Source organism: Coccinella septempunctata, chromosome 1, assembly GCF_907165205.1.
Source record: "Coccinella septempunctata chromosome 1, icCocSept1.1, whole genome shotgun sequence".
Lineage (NCBI taxonomy): Eukaryota > Metazoa > Arthropoda > Insecta > Coleoptera > Coccinellidae > Coccinella > Coccinella septempunctata.
Window position 1 is genome coordinate 60746401 of NC_058189.1, and position 27858 is coordinate 60774258.

The following is a 27858-nucleotide window of genomic DNA, read 5'->3' on the forward strand; positions in this document are numbered from 1 at the left end:
TTAATAAACAAATATATGTCTTGTAATTTTCTCATCCTGAATCCAATAATGCATAATATGCAGTATTGCTCAATGCTATTATTTATTTTCTACTACCGTGCGTTTTTACCTTCTTTTCCGCACCTATTTCAGTTTTGAAACTTTCACTTTCTGGCACGGGTAGATAGATAAAAATTATGCGACTGCTTGCATGAAATCCGTTTCGCGTCTTTTGGTCAATGACAATTCCGTGCGGGAAAACGTCATTTTCCGCACTTGTTTTGGGAAATAACGATTTTAATTCCATTTTATAATTTTCGAGCATTTTCTTTATAATGGCGATTAATTCATCAATGAACAGGACAAAAACAATATATGAAATATCATAACGTAGATTTATCAGGACGTTGGATTAAAATATTTAAGAGAAATAATTGCAGGTCTTTTTAGTCGGTGAACAATTATAAAATTTTATTTGCAGTTTTACATTCTAAAATTTTGGATAACAATGACATCTTAAGAAATAAAATCAAAGATTCACTTCCCTACTTAAACATCTTTCAGTGAAGAAGTCAAAACGAGCCTTTTTTGGTTTTTGAGAGTCCTCGTTAGAAAGTTTGAAAAACGACGTTATTGTATTATTACTGACTGGGGTCTTTTTAGATTCATCATCACTTACTTCTTCAACTTCAACATGGTAAGCTTTTTCTTCTAGAATTTTTGGCACTGTCGACCAACTGAACCTTACTAATTGGGGATAACCAAAAACCATATCATAATTATCAGCTAGGAATTTTTTAGTTACAGGGTCTCCTACAACAAAATGAACAAACAATAGTATGCATCACCTTCGTCATAGAACACATCGTAGTTTCTGTGTTGTGGTAGTGAAACTGCACATTATTCTAAATTTATTTGCATTGAGATAATTGATTACATTCAGAAGAATCTGGTGAGATCAACTATATCACAGTTACATACCTGGATATCCACTACCAAACTCTTTATGAGTAATGTTATGTCCTTCCTTAAATTTCCATGTTTGGAGTGCATGATCTCTAGTAACTTTAGCGCAAATACTAGCAGCTGATACAATGGGATAAGTAGAATCAGCTTTTTTAGCCACTGTTATTTTATATTCAGGAAAAAGACTCTTTAAATAGGCTTGGTACTTTTCAGGTGGTCCAACAGTATCCACAAATATGTGCTCAATTTTCACCCCATTTTTCTTTGCCGATCTGATTAATCCAATGGCAGAATCCATAGAGACCTGATTCAATGAATGCTTAGATCTACTTAACATATTATTACATATTTTATTGGGCGATAACAGCTCAATAGCCCAACCAATTTTTTGTGAATTCCGACATATATCTTCGAATATTTTATCACGTTGCTCTTCTTTTAAAACTTTGGAATCATCACAGTTGAGAGAAGCAAGTAATGCAGCTTCATTAATTGGACAAAATGCAATTCCATATACCATAGGGCCTAAGACAGGGCCCCTTCCAGCTTCATCTATTCCTAAACAGCAGGGATATTCTTTACAAGCATCTGGAACTTTGGAAATGTATAAACTGTTTTCGGAATTATCCCAGTTTGTTAAAAAGTTATCTAGGGTTTTCAAGTCCGATATTTCCAATTCTCCTTGTTCTGTTGGATTTTCCATTATTATCTAGAATCTATTCATTCATCTGCTATTCAAATAATTTGTAAAAAATCTCTCACTGCTGTTTTTTTAGGTTGCCAGCACAGAAAACAAATTTCCCGCTTTTGGAAACAAGAAACGTCAAAAAGAATCAGCTGCTCTTGAAGTCAATACCTTGGAACATAGAATAGAATAGTTATTCTAAGGTCAAAACTCTTTCAGTTTTGTTTGTCTGAAAACGAAAAGTTTATAATGAATTGATTTTATTCGTATCTATATACATTGATGAACATCAATAGAACATCATTTATTTCTGATAAGTTTATTTTTATCAAAGATATGTGTAATATCTTTGATTTTTATTTTCTCATGGGTAATGATTTTCTCTGATCCTTATCTGACATTTTCTATGCAAAACAATTGTTCTGTGGTTTTGTAAATCAACCGAGTACAAAATTTGTTCACCGTTTATTTACTATTGGAAAATTTTTAATTTATCTTATTGAATTGTAAAATCTGAGTTTAAGTACAAGCACTAGAAATCTTAACTCTGAAAAAATTCGCTAGGTAGAAAACGAATACGACGATTCATTAATATCAAAGACAACCTGAAGATCTAGAGCTTGGAAGAATAACAGATATCGAAGAAAATGCCACCCCGATTAAAATATATCGAGGTAGAAAATTTCAAATCATATAGAGGTCATCGTGTTATAGGACCCCTTAAGCCTTTTAATGCTGTTATTGGTCCCAATGGATCAGGTAATGTGGGAAAACTCAAGTCTGATTCATATAAAACAAAAATGCTTTTTTAGGTAAATCAAATTTCATGGATGCCATCAGTTTTGTGATGGGAGAAAGGACGCAAAGTTTGAGAGTGAAAAGGCTTAGCGATTTGATTCATGGGGCTGCTATCAGTAGACCTATTTCAAGAAGGTTTGTCATACGCTTAGTGTTTTACCTTTCATTTAATTGGTTTCATTGCTCATTCATTCTTTCTTAGTTTATCTCAGGGCTTGATAAAGTTAACCAGGAGTTACACACAAATAAAGTAATTTGTTACCATTTTTAAATTTGTAGTAGCAGTATCAAAAAACCCTTGTTTATGCTGCTGCTAGATTTTCTACAGTATTAAGAAGTGGCAGTCAATATTATATGAAGAGAATACAAAACAATTGACCTAGTTCACCTAATATTTTTGCTACTATAGTAATATATTTAGGTCAAAAACCAGTTAAAATTTGCCTAACTTTAAATACAGTAAATAAAAAAATGTCTGATTTGAAATAATTTAATATGTACTAATCGTTTTTGGAAAAACCTTTCAACAACATATTTTTTACTTTTCCTATGGGTTTAATTGAGGCCCATACCATAATACTTGTTATTAGAAAAACGCCTAAAATGAAGCTTGTTGGAGATGACCTTGTCTTTTCAATGTACCAATTGCTATAAAGTGATACTATAAGACTGAAACCACCTATTATAAATCCTAAAGTTCCTGTGATAATGTGAATATTTTTATTCAATTCAGGTGAAATATATTGCTTGAGCTCCTTCCGGTATAATGCAGGTATACCGTTTAAACCACTCAATAACGATAACGCATATCCGATAATTCCCAGTAAGGCATGCCAGGAGAAAAAATGTGGTTCGTCCTTATCGATTTTGTCTTTATATGCACTAGCGAAACCTAGAGTCGCACCTAATAAGCCAACACTCTCTATAACCCAGTGGTTGAACACTTTGTCTTTTCCAAGAATCTTCTTGACCACTGGATTCACTGTGTGTAGAGCCAAGAGACCTTGTGTCATACTAACGAGCCACTGAAATGTTGAAAGTTGTGTCAGTGTTATGTATTATTATGAGAAAATTGGATATTGTGGGATTAGGGCAAGAACAAGCACTGTCGTTGAGATTATAATTATATATTATTTTACATAAGTTAGTTTCTTAGCTAGAATATGCCTCAAAACATTTCTGTTAACATCGAGAATGGTAATGGATTAAGAATTATACATCATATGAAAAGAATTTCGGTGGGAGTGTTACTTTTGGGTGCTGGGTGGATGAAGCTAGAAAAGTAATCTTTTTGTCATGGGGCAAAAGTGTTCATGAGCACAAAAATACGTATGGCTATTGGCTATTTTTTCAAATACAGGGTTACAAAACTGAAAGTGAAACTTCCGGCTCAGAATTTTCAATTTTGAGTGTTGACGGAACGTCTTTGAGTATTGTGAAAATGCAACTCCCAAAGTCACAGTGATCTTTTAAACATAGTGATTTTTAGTTTTGTGCTCTCCAAGTGGTGTGAGTTTTCCAATATGAATTGAGGATTTGATTTAGCCTTGATGAACTTCCTCAATCACGATAGAAATTAATTGGAATTTTATACTGTCCCCAAATTAATGCAAAAAATTTAGTCACAGATTCTCAAGACAAAATCAGGAGAAACCCATTTTTCGTTTTTGCCAGGAGTTTCAGCCCCTGAATTTTTGCCCTAAAAACAATCTTCTTTTTATCTCAGAATCCGGTCATAAGAAAAGTACCGAATTTGGTACACAGTTCTATGATATGCGAAATCTCAATGTATATCGAATATCAAAAAATTCTTGCGTTACATGATGAAATTGCAAATAGTCCAAGATCCCAGAGCGACCAGACATAACTTATTTTCACACAGATGAAACTTTAGGATCTCAGTAGAGTCTCATGTGCTTTGAATACCTGCAAACTTGTGGAGTTTGCCTAGTGACACCTGGGCAGATATCAGGTGGCAAAGGTAACTAAAAATAACTGTTACTTATTTTATCATGGCTGATTTTTATATATGTTTTAAAGAATATTATTCTGAAGTTATATTATAAGTGACAGACACTTTCCATGGGCCAAAACTGTTACCAGACGCTTTGAAGCTGCACAAAAAATAAATTATCTTTACTTATTTTCTTCTCGATCTTATGATACAGGCATCCTAAACTCCTATTTGCAAAATTTCGATTATGCGAAATCACTTTGGTCTTCATTATTTCGGAGAATCGAGACTGTACTGTACTGCAATCGATTGCTGCAAAACGTGGCATCTACGAAGATATAAAAGAATTATTCGTTTAATAAGGGACATGCCTGTCCATTAACTATTTAAGAATTCGAAAGAAAATACTACCCCATTGTATCTGAATTAACAAGGGACTATAAATGTCAGTTAATCTATTGTGTATAAGTATGTGCTGTGTATGTGCAAGAGTTGATAATCTTAGGTATGTGTATGTGCCATGTGCGAGCAATTTATAGTATACAGGGACTGCAAACAGATTGTGAAAGATAACTGAGTTACCATAGTCTCACCCACTATGAAACGCATGCATGCATGTATGCTCTCGCGCTCACATACGGCTAAATAATTTTCATGTTTAGGGGATGTTTGGTCACTACTATTTGTCTGAATGATGAAATATAACTTTTTTATAGTTACCCGCACTTCAATGGCATATTTCAATTTTCAATACCAGACATGTGAAAATAAGTAAAGTTCATTTATTTTTTGTGCAGCTTCAAAGCGTCTGGCAAGAGTTTTGGCCCATGGAAAGTATCTGTCACTCATAATATAACTTCAGAATAATATTTTTTAAAACATATATATATATAAAAATCAGCCATGTGAAAATAAGTTAAGTAACACTCATTTTTAGTTACCTTTGCCACCTGGTATTTTCCCAGGTGTCACTAGACAAGCCACACAAGTTCTCTGGTATTCAAAGCACATAAAACTCAACTGAGATTCTAAAGTTTCATCTATGTGAAAATAAGTTATGTCTGGTCGCTCTGGGATCGTACTCTAAATTTTTTTCAATTGGACTTTCCTATTATTATTATTTTGTATCGGTAATTTGTGACCTAATTTTGTTGCATTAATTTCGGGACAACGTGTATAGGGGTATGTAAACCCCTAGTTTTCAACGAGAGAACATGCCTAATTTCCATACAAATGGCGCGAAGTCCTCATGATTTGGAAAGTAAAAATCGGAATATTTGGCATTTGCATGATTTCAAAAAATTTGTATACTTCGAATAAAATACTCAGCGTTTTTCGGAATCGGCTGGTTTCAAAACAATAAACTGACAACTTCAGGGACATAGAGATTACATTTTTCTTCCAATTAACCCTCAACTGCTATCGTCATTTCATATAACGATTCTTATATGGTGGGGTAAATTCTGACCCCAAAACTTTGAACTATGTCTACCCATGAAAATTGTCTATATTTGATAGTTTTTTGTTTATTGAGTGAAGTTCAAAGTCTGCTGAAGTGAAATAAACATTTATTCATCAAATAATTTGAACATTTCGAAAAGAAAACAACGATTACTCAAATAATAAAAAAAAAATTGCTGCAATGTAAGGCTTCATTTACAGCTATCCTCTACAACATTATTGATTTCTTTGTTGAAAACTATTGCTGGTGTTCAGCTTATGAGGAGTAAGATTAGTACTGAAAAGTAAAAAAATTGCATTATATTGCATTAAAAAAAAACTGCCGCCTAATTTTTGGGGATCAAAATTTCGGATGCTCTAAAATACGTATTGCACTCAATGCAATGCATGGAAATTATTTTTTCCATGAAAGTAATTTGTATTTCGACTATGTGTCTCAATATTGTCTTCTGATTCTGTCTCAGAAATATTCGAATCAGTATCATGAATGCTATGTTGACTTTCTGCGTCGCTCATACGGTCATCCTCATGAAAAATTTCTTCATCACTATGAAAATCCGTATCCAATTCGCTCAAATAAGACATGACCTGCTCAGCATTCATGAGTTTTCCTTCTACCACTATACTATCTGAATTTGCCATCTTCAATTATGAAGAAGTAATTTTTCAATATATCAAGAAGCCCGAAATTTTTCGCGTGAGTACTGTGGTGGGGTACAAACTGACCCCAAGACAATCAGATCGCGTAAACTAGTGCCAAAGAGTAACCAACAAGAGGATGCACTCTGTCATTTTGGCCGGTTGGGTTTCAATGACCTTGAGGGAATACTCATAATTCGATATTCGAACTATTTTGAAAGAAGTCGCATTATTTTCATAAACGGAAATTGATTCGTTTCCGACAGGATACGAAAACGAAAGCCGATATCTGCCGATATTCGTTCGGTTCGCAACTCGCAATTTGATTGGACGCCCAGATTCTCCATTTGACTGCGGATGATTCTGTTCGCAGTATTCTGGCGCGTATCGTGTCCCCACTCCAAGGTTAAAATTCCATGAGTCAGATTTCGCCTTGTAAATTGACAGAGTGAAACCTCTTGTTGGTTACTCTTTGCTAGTGCAGTCGAGAATAAGATGCACTCACTATCGGCACAGGCACAGTGAGTACTGAGAATACCTAGAGGCGGAAGAATCTACAGCGATGCGTTCATACAATTATACACGATTAATGACGAGTGGGGTCAAATTTGACCCCAACGATAGCAGTTGAGGGTTAAATTCCAAAGGTTCGTTGTAAATAATGAACCGACATAATAATAAACAACAATCTGATGTAACGATCGCAATCGTCTAATCGAGACCTGCGATAAGTTGAATTATTTCCTCAGTTCGCACCGATACTCACTGCTATGGTGGAATGAAATACGTGCACGTTCAAAATCATAAATTCGGTGCGGAAAAACAGGAGGAATATCATCAGCACAAACACAAATTCGAAGAATTGCACCACGTTGTTCACGTCGGTCTCGAGCTTCCTCCTCGCCATGTTCAGAACTTTCGGCTAGGTATTATTTATTGAATGACTCGCGGGCGAATGCGAATATTCGGATTGCCGTAGAGCATTAGGATCTGGCGGTAATTATCTGTCTTGTCACGCTGTTCTCGCAATTCATTTCGGAACCGACGGCTTGTTTATTTAGAGAGAGATCTCGGTAGATCATCATCATCAACCTTCGATGATGCGACTGGACTAAATACCGGGGTGTTTCCGAAAATTTGGGAGCCAATTTTTGATTTCTGCGAACGAAATGAGCCGGTGACTTGCCAAATCGTTCTGCATCCGTTGTAGTTGGGGAGCCGAAGAGGGAAATTCGGGATTTACTCGAGCGTGTCAGATTAATATAAGGGGACATACCTTGGACCCTGTAGAGTACCTCTACCAAAAATTAGACCTGTATATAGGGGGAATAGTCTAGAACAGCCTGTCAGAATAGTAAAAAAAAACGATCATCGTACATGCTCGAGCGTGTCAGATTAAGATATATGTGGTTAATTACTTGTTGAAAAGTATATATTCTCTTAATCTGACAATTTAAGCGTGTCGAAAATGTGTGGGAGGGCGCCAAAGTTGCAAAAAAAAACGTCACGTGTACATTCTCGAGCGCGGTGGCGTTGTTTCTTATTTTGAAGCTAATGATTCAAGAATAACGGAAAAAATATAATCTGACAGTTTAAGCGAGCCGAAAAAATAAAAATTGGCCATAAAGGTCACAAAAATCAGTTTCTTTGAATTATCTCCTCCTCTGGTCCCCAAATCTTTTTCCCATTCATTATAAAAGTTGTAGAGCATAACATTTTCTACAAATTTTGTCCTAAGCAATTTTTTTTACGTTCAAACGTTTTTGAGATATATGGCGATTAATGCGAGGTGTTTTGTGATACATGCCGAAGCGAAAATTCATCATTCATTCATTGCTGTATCCCGTTGCCGGGAATGAGTCTACAAAAAGACGAAAAAAAGAAATGAAGAAGAAAGGAAAAAAAAAGGTGCGACAGACTTATAATTTTTCAGGGCTTATTGCGACTGTGTGCTCTCCTGTGACTGTAGAGTCCCAACCGTGACCTACATATCTTACCACACTCCGGGCATGGATAGTCACCAACCAGATCTGGCCACCGCTGTATTCTTCTCGAGTCTCCATTATAACTGTGTACCAAAGACCTCCACTGTGACCTGTCTAATGCTAGTTGTTCCCAGTTATGATTGGCATTAACTGATTTTAGGGATTGATGTAGTGTATCCTTAAACCGCTTGTACTGGCCTCCTGGTTTCCGGGCTCCCTCAGTGAATTCGCCATATAGAGCTATTTTGGGGAGTCTTGTGTCTTGCATCCTCAAAATGTGGCCGCTCCATCTGAGTCAGGCCCTCGTTACTTGAGTCTCAATTGTTGTACAACTCGCGCGCTGCAAGACTTCTGCATTCGAAACTTTGTGGAACCATCTGATGTGCATTATCTGTCTTAGATGACGTTGTTGCGTTTGTTCAAGCTGTTTAATATGTCGCCTGTAGGGCGTCCAGCTTTCGCTCCCGTAAAGAAGCGTTGGGAGGACCACTGCCTTGTAAACAGCTGTCTTGGTCTTCAGATTGAAGTCGTGATTTTGAAACACTCTATCCTTTAGCTTCCAGAATGCCCGTGATGCCGAATTGATACGGTTGTGTATTTCCGTGTCAAGGTTAGCCCTAGTATTTATGAAGCTTCCCAAGTATTTGAACTGCTCGACCTGTTCTAGAGTTTCATTCTCCAGGCTGATATCTGTTGGAAGGCTTTCTGGCGGACTAACCAGGATTTTGGTTTTGTCGATATTGAGTCTAAGGCCTAAAGCTTCGTATATATGTTTATAGGTGTCCAACATTATCTGTAGATCCTCCGAGCTGCTAGCGATAAGTGAACAGTCGTCTGCATATTGAAGTTCAGTGATAAACTTGGTACTGGTTTTTACTGTGAGGCGCTTCAGGTTAAACAAGCCTCCATCAAATCTGAATCTTATCCCAACGCCTCTTACAGGCATACTCATGTCAGCAATCATCGACACAGCTATGGCGAAAATATTGAACAGTAAAGCGCTAATACGCAGCCTTGTTTTATTCCAGAGTTGGTTGAGAAATGGTCGGTTGTAGAACCATTATGCTGTATTCTAGCGGTGTTGTTGGTATGAAGGCTTTCACACTCTGCTAAGAATTTTTCGGGTACTCCAAGACGTGCCATGATTTTCCATAGCGCGAAAATTCACTCGTTGGAGAATAGTACATTCTAAGATTCAGTCAGAGACAACACTAAAATTTTTGTGACTTATTTCGAAATTATCATCATTTGTCATTTTGAAAATTGGATCAATGTAAATTAGACTGGGATTCTACATTGACCTTGTCCTTTCGCATGTGTGGCTAACTCCTCGCCCTTATCGCCCTCTAACTCGAGAACGGTTAGTATGTAAAATTGCTTCAGACAAAAGTTGTGTAGAATTTTATTATCTACAACTTCCATAATGAATACAAAAACTTCCATAATGAATATTCGAAAAAAAAGCATTTTTATCATCTTCAAAGTGTCAAATTAAGAAAACCCCCCCTGATTATTGTCAGATTAATGGATCAACACGTCTACAACACCGAGATTAACCATCTGTATGAAAATCTGACACGCTCGAGTATGTACAAGTAACGATTTTTTTTTTACATTTTCAAAGGACTGCTGTGACCTTCCGTCACGTCCAAATTGTCAGTCCCTTGAAAAGTAGCTTCCTTTGGGTCCAATAAACATATCCTCCAAAAATCTGACACGCTGGAATTTTTTTTTCACCATTTTCAACTCCGTACGGCCAGTCCCTCCGCGCAAACTGTCAGATAAGCATGAATTAATTTATCAGAGACACGTAGGGCATATACAGTATATTAATCTGACACGCTCGAGTATGTACACCTGACGATTTTTTTTTACATCTTTGAGACCCTGCAGACGCTTTCCCCACCGCTGAAAGTGCATACATCATAGAACCTTTTTTTCTCTCTACCATCTAATCTTCAAAATCCACTAGGTCTCCACGACGCTCGAGTAAATCCCGATTTAGCATCGTCGGCTCCCCAACTATTGGAGCAACCTGTTATCAGAAGGGTGTGGTAAAATGATTCACTTGAGCGTTTCTAAATATTTTTTTACGACGATATGAGGCCTTTTAACGTCTCACTGTTCATTACAAGGACATTACAAGGACACTCAATTGCCTTGCTTTCGAATGATTCCCATGGATTCCAATTATTCATCTAGTAATGCCTGCAATTCTTTGTCTTCAAGTTTTTAGGCTGTTCAGAGACTATTCACTACATGATTTATCAGTTGGAGCCTTAGAACATAGAATATCAGGAAGGAGCTTTTTCGAATAAATGTGATGGGAATTGTGCGACGGAAACGGCCATATTGGTCTTCCAAGTTCTGATTTGAAAAGTGGCAGACTTGGAAGTCAAATGATTCTGTTATCTGTGGCCAAATGAACAAAGTGATGTTTTAACTTAATTTTGGTAATTTGGATTCTTGAAATTTGCTGGAAATAAGGATTTTGGATATTTTAGCGTGAATAATTCATAGGTAGGTGATTTTTTAAGCTGAATATCAGGTATTAATTATGAGTTTCTGAATTTCATGACATAACAAGGTTATCCCATGACAATAACACTCCATGGGCGTAGGTGATGTTAAGTCATAGACCTTATTACCATTAAGTATATAGCCAAGCAGTGTTAGGCGGGGTGAATTTCCGCTTTGATTATCAATTTGAACGAGCTTGAAAAAGCTTCTGATTTTACGTCAGTGCTTTCTTAATTTTTTTGATTAATCAGAATCAACTGACTATTGAAGTTAGTTTTTTGGAAACTTCATTGTCCTACGCCACTGTTGAAACGGAAATATATGTCGGCCATATTTCTCCTCTATTCCGGTCAAATTGAAATGAGCAATATGCTCCTTCCTGTTATTCTATATTCTAAGGTTGGAGCATTGTCACTCCCCCCAAATGCTTCTTAGTTAACACATATCTAACATATTCATCGCAGTACAAAACAAGGGTTTTGTACGAAATTTAGACCTACATGAACTAAATATTATGCACTCTCTGAAACCACCAAAATCAGCTGCCATTATGAAACATCAGTAACAGTCGAAGCCATTTTTTTCAAAAAGGAGCGGACTAATTTGGAATCCCAATATCAAAATTGTATCAAAGATTTCTTCACAAGAGGATTGGCATTTAAGAAAAATCAAGTACCCTCCAACCCCTCGTACAGGGTCTATGACGAACTCGTCAATTATACACGAAAAGATGCATAAATTAAAATGAAAATACACTTGATCGAGAATTTTTCTACAAAATAGTAAATACCAAAGATGTGAATTTTGTCCGTTACTTTTTAATCACTCTATATAGGGTGAGTCTTTGACTCGTACAAATATTTTAATAGTAGATTCTTGAGGTCGAAAGAAACACTTCTTTTTGTTTCTTGTTACTGTTAAAATTTTTGTACGAGTCTCAAAGACTCACCCTGTATACAGGGTGTTTTCAAAGATGAGGCTTTCTTTTGACAGAAGGTAAAAGACATCAAAATAAATCATCTCACCTAAGTTTCCAGTTTCATTCCTACGTAAATATCAAACGGGCCAAGTTCCTAAATGAATCCATATGACTGAGTCATCACAAGATGAGTTTTTTCCAATTGCTCTCGATAATTCAGAAAACATAATATATGATCTAGAGTCGTATTTGGATCTATTTTAGTAATCACTTTCAATGTTTTTTTTTTTCAACTTTGTCATTTTGAAAGTTTTGTGTAGGTGATTTTTGGTGAAAAGCTTCATTTTGACCAGTTCTACCTTCTGTTAAAAAAACAGCCTCACCCTTGAATACACCCTGTATGTAAGAGCTGGAGATTTAAATGGATTCCAACTTTGAAATAAAAAAACGGATGTTTCAGCTTTATGTTTTATTTTTCTCTTTCTATTTCAACAGTAAAATGAATTCCAACAATGAAGAAAATCCCCCCATTTTCTTATCCAAATATCACCTAAGATAAAGGGTGATTAATAACTATTGGGACATAGGCTAAAGGCAGATTGTTTGGACCAACATATGGCGATAGGACCTAATATACCTCAATAAAATATTGCTGTGGAAAAAGATAGAGGGCGTTAAAGTTTAAAATTTTTTCAAGGGGACAGAATAATATTTTGTTAGAAGTTCGGAAGTTCTTTATTAAAAGAATTAGAAAAGGCATAGAAGTCGGAGGAGGCCACGTAGAACATTTAATTTAAGTTTATTCTTTTTATGTTACATTTATCGTCGAAATAAAGCAATATTTTATTGAGGTATATTTGGTCCTATCGCCATATTTTGGTCCAAACAATCTGCCCTTAGTCCCAATAGTTATGAATCACCCTGTCTCTCTGTACCCCAAAGTCAAGACTTATCTACGTTTCAGAAGAGGCCGAAAGCATATTGTACTCCTGAGTCCATAAAATATATTTCTCGCAGACATACGATAATGTGGTTCCATAGAGAATATCATAATAATCAGCTGGAACCAAAAAATCGCTTTTTTGTACTTTTTGATATGATGGTTCTGAGGTACAAATTTCATGGATGCCATCAGTTTTGTGATGGGAGAAAGGACGCAAAGTTTGAGAGTGAAAAGGCTTAGCGATTTGGTTCATGGGGCTGCTATCAGTAGACCTATTTCAAGAAGGTTTGTCATACGCTTAGTGTTTTATCTTTCATTTGATTGGTTTCATTGCTCATTCATTCTTTCTTAGTTTATCTCAGGGCTTGATAAAGTTAACCAGGAGTTACACACAAATAAAGTAATTTGTTACCATTTTTAAATTCGTAGTAGCAGTATCAAAAAACCCTTGTTTATGCTGCTGCTAGATTTTCTACAGTATTAAGAAGTGGCAGTCAATATTATATGAAGAGAATACAAAACAATTGACCTAGTTCACCAAATATTTTTGGTATTATAGTAATGTATTTAGGTCAAAAATGATAAAACCAGTTAAAATTTGCCAATCTTTAAATACAGTAAATAAAAGAATGTCTGATTTGAAATAATTTAATATGCACTAATCGTTTTTGGAAAAACCTTTCAACAACATATTTTTTACTTTTCCTATGGGTTTAATTGAGGCCCATACCATAATACTCGTTATTAGAAAAACGCCTAAAATGAAGCTTGTTGGAGACGACCTCGTCCTTTCAGTGTACCAATTGCTATAAAGTGATACTATAAGACTGAAACCACCTATTATAAATCCTAAAGTTCCTGTGATAATGTGAATATTTTTATTCAACTCAGGTGAAATATATTGCTTGAGCTCCTTCCGGTATAATGCAGGTATACCGTTCAAACCACTCAATAACGATAACGCATATCCGATAATTCCCAGAAAGGCATGCCAGGAGAAAAAATGTGGTTCAGCCTTATCGATTTTGTCTTTATATGCAGCAATGAAACCTAGAGTCGCACCTAATAGGCCAACACTCTCTATAACCCAATGGTTGAACACTTTGTCTTTTCCAAGAATCTTCTTGACCACTGGATTCACTGTGTGTAGAGCCAAGAGACCTTGTGTCATACTAACGAGCCACTGAAATGTTGAAAGTTGTGTCAGTGTTATGTATTATTATGAGAAAATTGGATTTTGTGGGATTAGGGCAAGAACAAGCACTGCCATTGAGATTATAATTATATATTATTTCACATAAGTTAGTTTCTTAGCTAGAATATGCCTCAAAACATTTCTGTTAACATCGAGAATGGTAACGGATTAAGAATTATACATCATATGAAAAGAATTTTGGCACTTTCTTTTTTCAAATACTTGGGGTGGGAGTGATAATTTTGGGTGCTGGGTGGATGAAATTGGGAAAGTAATCTTTTTCAGGTGGGACAAAAGTGTTTATGGGCACACAAAAAAACGTATGGCTATTGGCTATTTTTGAAGATTCAGGATTACAAAACTGAAAGTGAAACTCCCGGCTCAGAATTTTCAATGATTTTGAGTGTTGACGGAACGTCTTTGACTATTGTGAAAAATTAAGAATTGCATTTTCACAATACTCAAAGACGTTCCGTCAACACTCAAAATCATTGAAAATTCTGAGCCGGAAGTTTCACTTTCAGTTTTGCAATTCTTAATGCCAGTGTGAGTTTTCCAATGAGGATTTCATTTAGCCTGGATGAACTTCCTCAATCACGATAGAAATTAATTGGAATTTTATACAGTCTGTCCCCAAGTTGATACAAAAAATTCGGTCACAGATTCTCAAGACAAAATCAGGAGACACCCATTTTTTGTTTTTGCCAGGAGTTACAGCCCCTTGAATTTTTGCCCTCAAAAAAGTCTTTTCTTTTCATCTCAGAATCCGGTCATAAGAAATGACTGAATTTGGTACTCAGTTTTATTATATGCGAAATCTCAATATACAGGGTATCCCAAATTGCTTGATTTTGGCAGTTCCTGGTACTTCCAGACTAGATAGGTAAAAACGTTGAAATTAGTCCTCTGCTCGATTTTGGTGAGAAGTCCATAACTGAAAACCGTTTCAAGATATCTTCACTTCTCTTGAAGATATAATCAAATTTTGATATTTCGTCGATTTCGAAAATGTGCCATAACTTCTTTTTTCCGAAAATAAACTTTCTGTAGGAACTTTTTCACTGGGAATACGGTACTATATTCATTTTTTTTATCTCTTTTACTAAGGATGGAAAAAAAACAACTTCGTTATTTTAAATATGAATGCATACTTTTTTTGGCCTCATATCATGCAAAAAAAAATAGCTTTTCAAAAATATATATATGACGATATATTACTTCCTTACTCAAGGCAAAATCACTATTTCAGTAAAATTTTTATATTTGATAGAATTCTATGAATTTATTGACTTCAAAATTGTCCACTACCAATAAATCTCTATCTTTATGATACGAATTGCAACTTTCCGTTCATTTGTTAGCTGAAAGCTAAAACACCTATAACTTCAAAAAAATCATGTAATTCATGTTACACTCAATTGGAATAAATTTCGTACACGATTTCTATGATAAATTTTAATACCTATAACTTATAAGAAGTTCTCAAATTGAGTTCCATTATTCTGTAAAGAAATTCTACTTCTTTGTATAAAAGAATTCACTGAATTCAACAGCATAACTGGGGAAATGCCTCTGATGGCGTTCCTGACTGTCTGCTCTAAATCAGCCCTATTAATGACTGGAGTCTTGCAAATTTTATTTTTAACATATCCCCACACGAAGAAAACTTAAAGATTGAGGTCTGGTGATCTTGCTGGCCGGGCAATAGGACCATGCGTTTCCATCCACTGATTCTCTAATAAACTATTCAATTTGATTTTAGTTCGTTGCGAATTATGAGCAGGTGCGCCATCCTGCTGATAAGAAAACAACCTCGATTCACTGAGATTAATATTGTCAATATACTCCTCAACAAAATTCTCTGAAATATTAAAATAAGCCCGCGTATCCAAATTTTTTCATATATTTTAGGTCCCAGAAATCTTCCGTTCACAATTGCAACCCATACATTGAATCCAAACTTCTTATAAGTTATAGGTATTAAAATTTATCATAGAAATCGTGTTCGAAATTTATTCTAATTGAGTGTAACATGAATTACATGATTTTATTGAAGTTATAGGTGTTTTAGCTTTCAGCTAACAAATGAAATTACATGAACGGAAAGTTTCAATTCGTATTATAAAGATAGAGATTTATTGGTAGTGGACAATTTTGAAGTCAATAGTTTCATAGAATTCTATCAAATATAGAAATTTTACTGAAATGGTGATTTTGCCTTGAGCAAGGAAGTAATATATCGACATTTATATATTTTTGAAAAGCTATTTTTTTTTTTGGATGATGAGAACAAAAAAACAATGCATTCATATTTAAAATAAGGAAGTTGTTTTTTCCACCCTTAGTACAAGAGATATAAAAGAGTTAAATATGGTATCGTATTTCCAATAAAAAAGTGCCTGTAGAAAGTTTTTACCGCTTTCAGATATTTTTGAAAATAAAGAAGTTACTACGGCACATTTTCGAAATCGACAAAATATCAAAATATCTTCAAGACAAATGAAGATATCGTGAAACAGTTTTCAGTTATGGACTTTTCACGAAAATCGAGCCCAGGATTCCTCTCAAAGTTTTTACCTATCTAGTCTAGAAGTACCAGAAACAGCCAAAATCAAGCATTTTGAGATACCTTGTATATCGAATATCGAAAAATTCTTGCGTTACATGATGAACTTGCAAAGACAAGAAAGTTTTTCAATTGGACTTTCCTATTATTATTATTTTGTATCGAAAATTTGTGACCTAATTTTGTTGCATTAATTTCGGGACACCGTGTATAGGGGTATGTGAACCCCTAGTTTTCAACAAGAGAACATGCCTAATTTTCCTCACAAATGGCGCGGAGTCCGCATCCTCATGATTTGGAGAGGAAAAATCGGAATATTCGGCATTTGCATGATTTCGGAACTTTGTATGAAATTCTTAGCGTTTTTCGGAATCGGCTTGTTTCAAAACAATAAACTGACAATTTCTGGGAATGAATTATTTCCTCAGTTCGCACCGATACTCACTGCTACGGTGGAATGAAATACGTGCACATTCAAAACCATATATTCGGTGCGGAAAAACAGGAGGAATATCATCAGCACAAACACAAATTCGAAGAATTGCACCACGTTGTTCACGTCCGTCCCGAGCTTCCTCCTCGCCATGTTCAGAACTTTCGGCTGGGTATTATTTATTGAATGACTCGCGGGCGAATGCGAATATTCGGATTGCCGTAGAGCATTAGGATCTGGCGGTTATTATCTGTCTTGTCACAGATCATATCCTATCATATGGCGATAGGACCTAATATACCTGAATAAAATATTGCTGTGGAAAAAGATTAGAGGGCGTTAAAGTTGAATTTTTTATAAGGGGACAGAGTAGTATTTTGTTCGAAGTTCGAAAGGCCTTTATTAAAAGAATTAGAAAAGGCATAGAAGTCGTAGGAGGCCACGTAGAACATTTAATTTGAGTTTATTCTTTTTATGTTACATTGTTTTTAATTACACGGGTCAACACCAAATTTGACTTTGACTGCAAAGCATAAAATTTCGATAGTTTAGATCCGAATTAGACGAAAAAAAAATATATGGCATGAAAAAGTTTGCTTCTGTGTTTAGGAGACTGATTCAACAATAGCATTTACAATAAAAACAAGCAACATGTGGAGCCCATGGCTTGTCGTGATTCCAAACAGGAAAGTCAAAATATGCTTCATAGGCTTCAGAGAGAACGTGAGATGTCTTTAATTCGTATTTCACGTCACGAATTATAATAAATTGACCACATATAAAACAAAATGCATCAGCATATTATTTACACTTTCTTGACGATATTTGAAGTTTGTCTGGGCTAGTAAACATCACCTGATCATTGTTTATGACTCGAGTGCCCTCTAGCGGCACCTTATAAACGTAAACACCCCACTCTCATCGGACGATCTTTTTGAATTATTAAAAATTATAAAAAAATGAAGAACGACTATTAATACTATAACTATCACAAAAGCAAACTTTATACCAAAAAAAGTTATTTTCTTTTAGTTTTTGTGCATAATTAACCGGAAAATCCTAGTATAAACGTTAGGACAAAGAACAAAAATTTTTTTGTAGAGTCGTGTTATGCTTTATCGTCAAAATAAATAAATAAAATATATAAATCGTTACTTCAAATCCCCTTCCGATGCTCTGAACTACTCAATTGTGTTTTTTTGAAAACGGATGAAAAAATATACAGTGAAATAATTAGCAAAAAACGAAAAAAAATTCAACTTTAACGCCCTCTATCTTTTTTCACGGCAATATTTTATTGAGGTATATTTGGTCCTATCGCCATATTTTGGTCCAAACAATCTGCCTTAGCCTATGTCCCAATAGTTATGAATCACCCTGTATATCTGTACCCCAAAGTCACGACTGATCTACGTTTCAAAAGAGGCCGAAAGCATATTGTAGTTTGGCTCAAACATACATACATACCTTGGGTCTTATAGCTCTTACTTACTCCTGAGTCCATGAAATATATTTCTCGCAAACATACGATAATGTGGTTCCATAGAGAATATCATAATATTCAGCCGGAACCAAAAAATCGCTGTTTTTGGACTCTTCGGATGATACGATGGTTCTGAGGTTCAGATTTGTAATATATATAGCATTTTTCCTTCCATGTGATATCAGTATCAGATTTACCCGATATCACAACGAAGCCGTGAATTACTTGCAATTTTTGAGAGTGACAACGCTCAAAAGACTACGTCTTATTCGAGTTTTGTGAATCTTCAAATCCTCCAACATTCACCTAGCATGACAGTCAAGTTCGCATCGTTCTCGAAATGATATCGACAGAGATAATTTTCTGTTTTTCATTGAAAGATAATAACATCATATTAAATAATATGAGTACGATCATTCATTATGAAACATATCGTAGAAGTGGATTGGGCTAAATTGATCGATTGTTTAATGCTTCATTTGTGTAGCAAGATAGGCAAGGAAAGTAAGGACGAGAATCCTGCATAGTTAATGGAAGATTATTTTGAATGACGATCCACATTCGTGAACCGTTATATTTACAACATCGAAATGAACATTAGTCAGATTTGAAACATACACTGCGCAAAAAAATTAACGCACATTCTGAAAATCTCAATTTTTAATGAAAATTAACTCTACATTGACTTTATAACTTATTTTTTATGATCTCTCGGGAAGGTTTTGAACGAAACAAGACACATTAAATTGAAGAAAAATTCAGTATTTCACCGAATTTTATGTGAAAGAAGAGAAATGAACAATTTTCAAAATACTGAAATGCTGATAAGTAATTTAATACTTGGTATTTCCACCCCTTGCGTTAATTACAGCTCGGCAAAGACGGTTCATACTCTAAATGAGAGATCTTAAAATGTTCTGATCTAATCCTTCCCAGATTTCTCCGAGTTGGATTCCTAAGTCATAACAGTGGATTTCATAAAACTTTGATTGTCCGATAAACGGTTTGACAGTCACTCGATTACTAAAACGAAATCAATGAAACCTTTTCATTTCTGAATATATTGAAGAAGTAGGAATTGAGAATAATTGAATGGACGTATAAACATCATAATTTGATGCGAGAATGATATTCTGAATGATTATGACTGAATTATTGATTGAAAACAAATTGACGTCTATTTGTTAATCAAGCGTTGATTCCATGATCAAGCTTTATGAAACCTGGGGTAAGAGTAGCTGGATGATTTTCTGAACTTCTCAGCCTTCTATTGAGGTTGTCCCAAACCTGCTCAATCCGATTGAGATCTGGACTTCTTGCTGGCCATTCCATTCGAGAGACTTCAACCTCTTCAAGGTACTCCTGAACGATGCGCGCACGATGGGGTCTGGCATTATCGTCCATAAAAATGAAATTTTCAACAATGTATGGGGCAAATGGCACTACATGCTCTTCAAGAATCTTCCTTATATACTTATCAGCATTCATAGCTCCATTATCAACAACCACTAGGTCTGTGCGAGCAGTCAAAAATATTCCACTCCATACCATAATCGATCCCCGAAACCAGTAGTATTCAGGAAATTGCACTGAGCATTTCTTTCATGTAGACGTCTGTATACAAGGGAACGTCGATCATAATGGTAGAGGCAGAATCTAGACTCATCTGTGAAGAGAACTCTTTCCCAATCGGCCTCTTCCCAATGGATATGCTCTCTCGCAAAATCCAAACGCCTTCGATGGATTGGGGTAAGAGCTGGGCCTCTTGCCGCGACATGAGGCCTTAAATCATATTCTCTGAGGCGATTTCTTATTGTCTGAGTGCTAATTTGCACCTCATGAGTTTGCTCAAGTTGAATTTGAAGGAGGCGAGCGGTTGCAAACCGTTGTCTCAACGAAGAAACTCTCAAGTAACGTTCTTGAATGGCAATTGTTACCCGTGGTCTACCCTGTCCTGGTCTTCGGACATTCATACCTGTCTCCCTGAATCGCTGCAACATTCTGGACACACTTGTATGGGAAACTCCAAACCTTTCTGCAATTCTTGTGTATGTCCACCCTTCTTCTCGCAAAACTACCGCTTGGGCACATTCCTCTTGGGTCAAATTGCGTGTTTCGCGTTGCATAGCGATCGAGTGTAGAAAATCAAACGAAAGAAAAACTATTGATCACTAGAATTGATCGAGAACAACTGATTTTAGAATGGAGCCAATACATTCAAAATCTGATAATATCATCTATTTTTATTCCTGCTGGAAAAAAACATCTGTATTGAAGAAAACCGTTGAAAGTGGATAACATATGCAAGAATAATTCTGATAAAAATAATTATCATTGAGAACACCTTCAGTTGTAGAATAAATTTGAGATTTCCATAATGTGCGTTAATTTTTTTGCGCAGTGTAGTTTGTTGATGGAGATCAAAAAAAATTGTCTTTCAAATTTTCGAATAATATGGAGTGAAAATTATGCTCATAATTAGTTAAATTTTTATTCGCCACTTCACCAATGAATAACAGCGTCTCATCAAGTCAACTTCCACATAGAATCATGAACAAGGCATTGAATTAATTTTTATGTTACCTAAATCCTTTTTTCAGTGCTTCAGTAACTGCTGTATTCTCCTTGGACGATGAAACTGGTAAAGAAATATCATTTCAGAGATCAGTCCAAGGCTCCTCTTCGGAATATCGCATAGATGGAAATGTAAGTGTATTATTCAAATCGTTTTCGAATTTTTAAAGAACCATGTTTCATAGGTGGTTTCCAACAACGAATACCTAGGGGAACTAGAGAAACTTAGGATAAACGTCAAGGCCAAAAACTTCTTGGTATTTCAAGGCGCTGTAGAATCGGTGGCCATGAAAAACCCTAAAGAAATGACTGGACTTTTTGAAGAAATCAGCGGGTAAGTTCGCTGAACTTAATGATATGATTAGTGAAACTAATTTCACATTTTTTATCTTTCAGCTCCGGAGCCCTGAAAGAAGAATACGATAAACTGAAGCAACAGATGTTGAAAGCCCAGGAAGAAATCAATTTTGCCTACCAGAGAAAAAAAGGCATAAATGCAGAACGAAAGGAAGCCAAGTTGGAGAAAGAAGAAGCTGATAAATACGCCCGTTTAAAAGATGACCTGGTAATTCAATGCCACACACTCTGGATGGATCGATTAAGTTCATATACAATTTTTAATTTCAGACCGACAAACAAGTTGAACATCAGTTGTTCAGACTGTACCACAATGAACGTGAAATGAAGAACTTGGAGATGGAAATCAAGGGCAAACAAAAGGAGTTGGATAAAATAGAGAAGAGAAAGGAAAAAGCCGAAGAAGCTTTGAAAGAGAAAAAGAAGGAACACGGAAAATTGAACAGAGATTTAGCTAAGATAGAACAAGATATTAGAGAAGTGGTAAGTTTATAGAACCAGATGAATAACGTTTTTTTTTAGATCTCGAATGATTTGCGTAATAATGACTTTTAGGAAGTGGAGATTTCTAAGAAGAGACCTCAGTTCATAAAGTCGAAAGAAAGAGTCTCTCACATGCAAAAAAAGCTGGACGGAGCTATCAAAACCCTAGAACAAGCGCGCAAGGCGCACGAAGCTCACATGAACGATATAAAGAAGTTGGAAGATGAGCTGGCTGAAGTTGAAAGGACTAAGGCTGAGTACGAAGAACAGATTGCTGGAGAATCACAAAGTCAAGGAAGAGATGTACATTTAGAAGACGCGCAGGTATTTATTTCAGCTTGGAACAATAGTGGGATGTTATTTTTTTCAATTTTGTTAGGTTCGTGAGTATCACCGACTGAAGGAAGAAGCGGCCAAGCGATCGGCAAGGTACATGCAGGAACTCGACTCGGTTAACCGTGAACAAAAGGCCGATCAGGATAAACTTGACAACCTCCTCAGAATGAGAACTGATAACGAAAATAGACACAGGCAGAAATGCCACGAAAAAGAAGAGATGGAAAAAAGAATCGATAAATTAGCTGAACATATCAGGTAAAATAAAATCATATTTTTTTGTTTGCTGCAAACTATTCAGTACTTTTGGGCCTTTGGTTACCCGTATTTCTTCCATTTTCAATCTGTTTTGACCCCCTTTTCAGATCTAGCCAACAAGCTCTGCAGGATCAGAAACAGATGCTTGTTGATCTCCAGTCTGATGTTGGTTCTTCTAAAGATAGGGTTCAAGAAATCCAGAAACAGCTAGATGACGTTCTGGAGCAGTTGGGTGATGCACGCACAGACAAACATGAAGATTCCAGAAGAAAGAAGAAGCAAGAAATTGTTGAAAGATTCAAGAGCAATTATCCAGGAGTTGTAAGTGTTAAAAATCAATTTTTTGAATAGTTACTTATAAATGAAGCTTTCATTTACAATTATTGGCGGCAGCATAGGTTCTAGACAGGAGTACTTGCTGAACACCGTGAGGAGAGATCTTCTTTTGAGACTACATGTATGAGAAAGCTTAGGTCGTTGCACGTCAGGTGTCGCATCGATTTATTTAGTACTTAGATGCGGCTACTGACTTTAAACAGAAGATCCTCTGCGTCATTTGGTCGGCATCGTTGGTTGAGTTATGCGATACTCATGAGCTCAAATGAGAGCGAAACCGATCTCTCGCTGATCTCCTTCGATGTCTGCACGTTCTCAATGATATAATCTGTTTTCCCTTCGTTTTTAATTTTGTCTCTTTTATTCGTAGTACGATCGTATGATAAATATTTGCCATCCCATCCATAAAAGATACAATGTTCCCATTACCAAAGTCATGGGTAAATATATGGAAGCTATAGTGGTTGATACTGAACATACAGCGCGACAGTGTATTAAATATCTGAAAGAACAAATGTTGGAACCTGAAACCTTCCTTCCCTTGGACTATCTTCAATCGGTGCCAGTGAAAGAGAGGTTGAGAAGCATTACAGACCCCAAAGGTGTCAAGTTGCTTTACGATGTTCTTCAATACGAACCCCAGAGTGTGGCAAAAGCCATTCTTTTTGTCACTAACAATGCATTGATCTGTGAGACGCCCGAAGATGCGAATAAGGTTGCTTATGAGCTTGGAGGAAGATACGATGTGAGTTATTTTTGTCACCCATGAATAATCTTCCAGTAATGATGCTTTCTATCGTATTTTAGGCTGTTGCGTTGGATGGTACCTATTATCAGAGATCCGGTATCATATCCGGAGGTACTCTGGATTTAGCAAGAAGGGCCAAAAGATGGGACGAGAAACACATGGCCCAACTGAAACAGCAGAAGGAGAAGCTTACGGAAGAACTCAGGGAAGCGATGAAGAAATCCAGGAAAGAATCTGAAATGAACACGGTTGATTCACAGATAAGGGGATTGGAAACCAGATTGCGTTACGCTAAAACAGACATGGAAAGCACTGTAAGTATTCGATGTGTAAATTCCATACTGTTTCTTTCAATATATTTTTTTTGTAATAGAAAAAGCAGATCAAAGCTGTTGAGACAGAACTAGGAAGACTTACGGAGGAGATGACATCATTTGGGGTGAGTAAACTTTTTTAATTTTCGAAATTTAGGTTATGTATCTTTTGTGTTTATGTTACAGCCACAAATTGAAGCTATTGAAAAAACGATGCGATCTAGAGAACAACAAATTGAGGAGATCAAGTTGAAGATGAACAGTGTAGAGGATGTTGTCTTCTCCAAGTTTTGTCAGGAGATTGGCGTTAAAAATATTCGTCAATATGAGGACCGTGAACTCCGGGCTCAAGAGGAACGGAAGCAGAAAAGGCTGGAGTTCCAGAAGCAGATCAATAGGATAACCAGCAATTTGGAGTTTGAAAGGAGCAGGGACACTCAAAGTGAGTTGAAAGAATCTCGGGGCATTTGTTTATTGACTAGTAACATCAGTTTATTGTCTCATAGGTACAATGTAGCTGCTTTTTGGGAACTTTGGCATTTTTTTCGATGATTTATGAACATATTGGCGAATTCTCTATTTTCAGACAATGTTAGCAGATGGGAACGCACTGTGAACGACGAAGAAGAGCGCCTCGAAGCTGGTAAAAAGCAGGAACTGAAACACAGGGATGAAATCGACAAAGATCTTCAGCAGGTCGAGCAGTTGAAGGCCCAAAGACTGTCCAAGAAGCAGGAGGTGGATGGAATGGAAGAAGAGTTGGGGAAAGCTAGACGCGAAGTGGGATCGATTGCCAAAGACGTACAAACTGCTCAGAAGGCTATTGTTTCCTTTGAGGGGAAGATTGAGAGCAAAAGGAGCGAGAGACATACAATACTTATGCAATGCAAGGTAAGTGAAGATCCTGCGGAGCTTGAAGGCAGTTGTGGGAACTTTTTTTTGTCTGTGTGTGTGTGTCTTGTTGTGGGCACTCTACATGTCGCAATTTTAGAGCTGTTGTACACAATTTCGGCCTGATTTCGCGTATGCACGTTGTTAAGAAGCTTTTGGTTGAAATCAGAAAAACTGTTTTTGAGTTATTCGAATTTTCCTCGAAAATTCTAGTGGGCACTCTACAGTTCGCAATTTTTAATCTACGGATGTGAAATTTTGCGTGTTGGTGCTAATTTGAGACCTCAAAGAATCTTATTGATTTCGGTTAGAATCGATCTGGCCTTTTTCAAATTTTTTGAATTTTATCGGATTTTTCGGGTCTCTAGAATGTTTTCCTCCCCAGGTATAGGGATTTTTCGAACAAATTCCTTTTTAAATCATGAATGAGGAAAAGTTCTTATTACAAAAAATCGCAATGAAGGGACATCCTATTTAGAAGCGGAGATTATCCTTGACAGAAAACTAGACATTTCTTCATTTCATACTACATAATTAGATTTGTTTTATGCTATACCTAGTATCAATTTTTGTAACAATTGTTGATTTACATCAAGGAATGGTGAACTCCCTTGCTTCTGGAGCTTATAAACCCTCTAGTTTGAAGCCAGTGTATATTGAATCTATCGATCTTCTGATCCACTTCTAAGGTAGTTCTACTATTAATCTTGTTTTACAGATGGATGATATTGCTATTCCTATGCTTGTTGGTAATATGGAAGACATTGTGGCTGCTGATCCTCAATCACAAAGCTCTTCCGGGGATTCCAGCTCGGCCAATTTGGAGAAGGAAGCCAGGTAAATACTCATATTAGGATATATTGAAAGATTCTTAAATTATATCTAGAATTTTTTGCAATGGCAACATGAGATTTGTGTGCAGAGGTGTTGTCCTGCAAAAACAAAACACCTTTGGATAGCTTTCCGCGTCTTTTCTCTTTAATTTTTTCCCGTAGGGTGGTCAGTAATGTCGAATAGTAATCTCTGGTTATTGTTCTACCCTTATCCAAAAAATCAATCATGATTACTCCATGGCAATCCCAGAAAACTGAAGCAAGAACTTTTCCAGCAGATTTTTGGGCACGAAACTCTTGGGTCTTGGAGAACCAGAGTGTCGCCATTCCATCGATTGTTGCTTTGTTTCTGGATCGTAGAAATGTACCCAAGTCTCATCCATAGTAACAATTCGGTTTAAGAAGTCTACATCGTTTTCAAATCGAGCACAGATCGAACGCGATGCTTCTACCTTTGTACGCTTTTGGTCAACATTCATACATTTGGGCATCCATTTTGCAGCAATTTTTCTCATGTCCAAATTGACGTGAACTATATGATGACTCGTTTGGTGAAATATTCAGTGCTTCAGATATCCGTTTCAGCCCAATTCGACGGTCTGATAAAATCATGTCATGAACTGCATCGATATTTTCGGGGATTGACACAGAAACTGGCCTTCCCGATCGGTCATCATCTTCAATGGAAAATTTACCTCTTCTGAAGCTTGCAGTCCAATTTTTCACGGTCGCATACGAAGGACATTGATCACCAAGGGTATAAAGCATATCTTCGTAAATCTGATGATGGCTAGATACTCCAATTTTTCGATTTTCACAATTTCGGTGGACATCTTCTTTCTTTTAATTTTTTGCGTAACTCTGGTTTACTTTTTTGACCTCAAACATCACACTGACACCTCTAAGGAGTTTCTTGCTATGGTAACGCAATATTTTTGTATGCATGGAACTGGTCTAGGCTAACTATATCAATACTTCCTTGTATATACTCATCAAAATGGCCATTACCAATTTTGGTAAGAAACTCAAAACCAATAATGGACCAGTAATGAATTCCATTATATTAATAAATTCCTGAAAGTAATAAATAGAAAATAATTTAATCAAGGGTGCCATTTCCTTATTTTGTTCCCTATTTTATTTGCTATGTAACTCACCTTTTACACAGTTTTCATCACAAATTTCAACTATCCTTCCAGGATCAAAATCGACTACAATATGTTATCCGAAAACCTGAAGGACCTAGAAGAGAAGGACGACATTAAACGACAGGCGGATAAGCTATTGAACTCGATAAAATCGCTGACTGATACCTTGAACAAAATCCAAGCTCCAAATCTAAGAGCCATGCAGAAATTGGAAAGCGCACAATCGAAACTGCAGTCTACCAACGAGGAATTCCAGAATCTGCAAAAACAAAACAAGAAAGCCAAAATCGCTTTCGAGAGGATCAAGCAACAAAGATACGACAGATTCACGAAATGTTTCGATCACGTGTCCAACGAGATTGATGCCATTTATAAATCGTTGGCTCAGAATCAATCTGCGCAGGCGTTTTTGGGAGCTGAGAATCCCGAAGAGCCCTATTTGGATGGTATCAATTATAACTGTGTAGCTCCAGGAAAGAGGTGATTTCCCAGTGTAGATTGGTAATTTATCAGTGAATTAATTCGAATGTTTTTAGATTCCAGCCTATGTCGAATTTGTCAGGAGGGGAAAAAACGGTAGCTGCTCTTGCCCTCTTGTTTGCAATTCACAGTTATCAACCTGCCCCGTTCTTCGTACTCGATGAGGTAGATGCTGCCTTGGACAACACAAATATCGGAAAAGTGGCTAAATATATCACGGAAAAAACCGAGTCGCTCCAAACAATCGTGATTTCTCTTAAAGAGGAATTTTATTCGCATGCCGATAATCTGATTGGAATTTGTCCTGAGGTATGATTTGTGGAATTGCGTTTTGTGTGTTATGGTTCTTATGGCGTTTTTAATTTTCAGCCAGCCGATTGCCTTGTGAGCCAGGTGCTATTGATGGACTTGACCAAATACAGTAAATACTGAGAATTGGTCGATTTTTTTTAAGTTAAGAGTTATTTTATAGTTATTTAGAATATGTTTTTAACGAGAAAATGTGAATGTTTTATTTTTAATAAAATTATAAAAAGTTCTTATGTTTTAATTTATTAGTCCTCAACCTGTACAT

The 27858-nt window shown here is 36.3% G+C and overlaps 4 protein-coding genes across 7 annotated transcripts; 1 reads left to right on the forward strand and 3 right to left on the reverse strand.

Annotated features, from left to right (window-relative positions):
• Nucleotides 1-422: 422 nt before the first annotated feature.
• On the reverse strand, nucleotides 423-1799 carry LOC123311153 (ribonuclease H2 subunit A). Of its 3 annotated transcripts, none has more exons than XM_044894963.1 (3): nucleotides 1708-1799; nucleotides 961-1661; nucleotides 423-792 (listed from the first exon to the last, which is right to left on the reverse strand). In XM_044894963.1, the coding sequence occupies exons 2-3, from the start codon at nucleotides 1646-1648 to the stop codon at nucleotides 509-511; spliced, it is 972 nt and encodes a 323-aa protein (XP_044750898.1). In that variant the 5' UTR covers nucleotides 1649-1661; nucleotides 1708-1799; the 3' UTR covers nucleotides 423-508. The 3 variants fall into 3 exon arrangements, with proteins under 3 accessions (XP_044750898.1, XP_044750906.1, XP_044750889.1); XM_044894971.1 differs by having other exon boundaries at nucleotides 961-1654; nucleotides 1708-1772; XM_044894954.1 differs by having other exon boundaries at nucleotides 961-1768.
• A 261-nt stretch (nucleotides 1800-2060) lies between these two features.
• On the forward strand, nucleotides 2061-27822 carry LOC123311384 (structural maintenance of chromosomes protein 1A). Of its 2 annotated transcripts, XM_044895290.1 has the most exons (18): nucleotides 2061-2389; nucleotides 2443-2563; nucleotides 21127-21232; nucleotides 21286-21434; nucleotides 21497-21665; nucleotides 21728-21940; nucleotides 22013-22264; nucleotides 22320-22534; nucleotides 22642-22855; nucleotides 23241-23615; nucleotides 23678-23932; nucleotides 23992-24057; nucleotides 24119-24374; nucleotides 24519-24823; nucleotides 25542-25660; nucleotides 26856-27284; nucleotides 27341-27593; nucleotides 27654-27822. In XM_044895290.1, the coding sequence occupies exons 1-18, from the start codon at nucleotides 2278-2280 to the stop codon at nucleotides 27714-27716; spliced, it is 3672 nt and encodes a 1223-aa protein (XP_044751225.1). In that variant the 5' UTR covers nucleotides 2061-2277; the 3' UTR covers nucleotides 27717-27822. The 2 variants fall into 2 exon arrangements, with proteins under 2 accessions (XP_044751225.1, XP_044751234.1); XM_044895299.1 differs by lacking the exons at nucleotides 2061-2389; nucleotides 2443-2563 and adding an exon at nucleotides 13006-13134.
• On the reverse strand, nucleotides 2905-7663 carry LOC123311405 (transmembrane reductase CYB561D2-like). Its single transcript, XM_044895324.1, has 2 exons — nucleotides 7249-7663; nucleotides 2905-3453 (listed from the first exon to the last, which is right to left on the reverse strand). The coding sequence occupies exons 1-2, from the start codon at nucleotides 7387-7389 to the stop codon at nucleotides 2929-2931; spliced, it is 666 nt and encodes a 221-aa protein (XP_044751259.1). The 5' UTR covers nucleotides 7390-7663; the 3' UTR covers nucleotides 2905-2928.
• Nucleotides 13484-17307, reverse strand: LOC123311396 (transmembrane reductase CYB561D2-like). The gene is made up of 2 exons (XM_044895312.1): nucleotides 17056-17307; nucleotides 13484-14032 (listed from the first exon to the last, which is right to left on the reverse strand). The coding sequence occupies exons 1-2, from the start codon at nucleotides 17194-17196 to the stop codon at nucleotides 13508-13510; spliced, it is 666 nt and encodes a 221-aa protein (XP_044751247.1). The 5' UTR covers nucleotides 17197-17307; the 3' UTR covers nucleotides 13484-13507.
• Nucleotides 27823-27858: the final 36 nt, after the last annotated feature.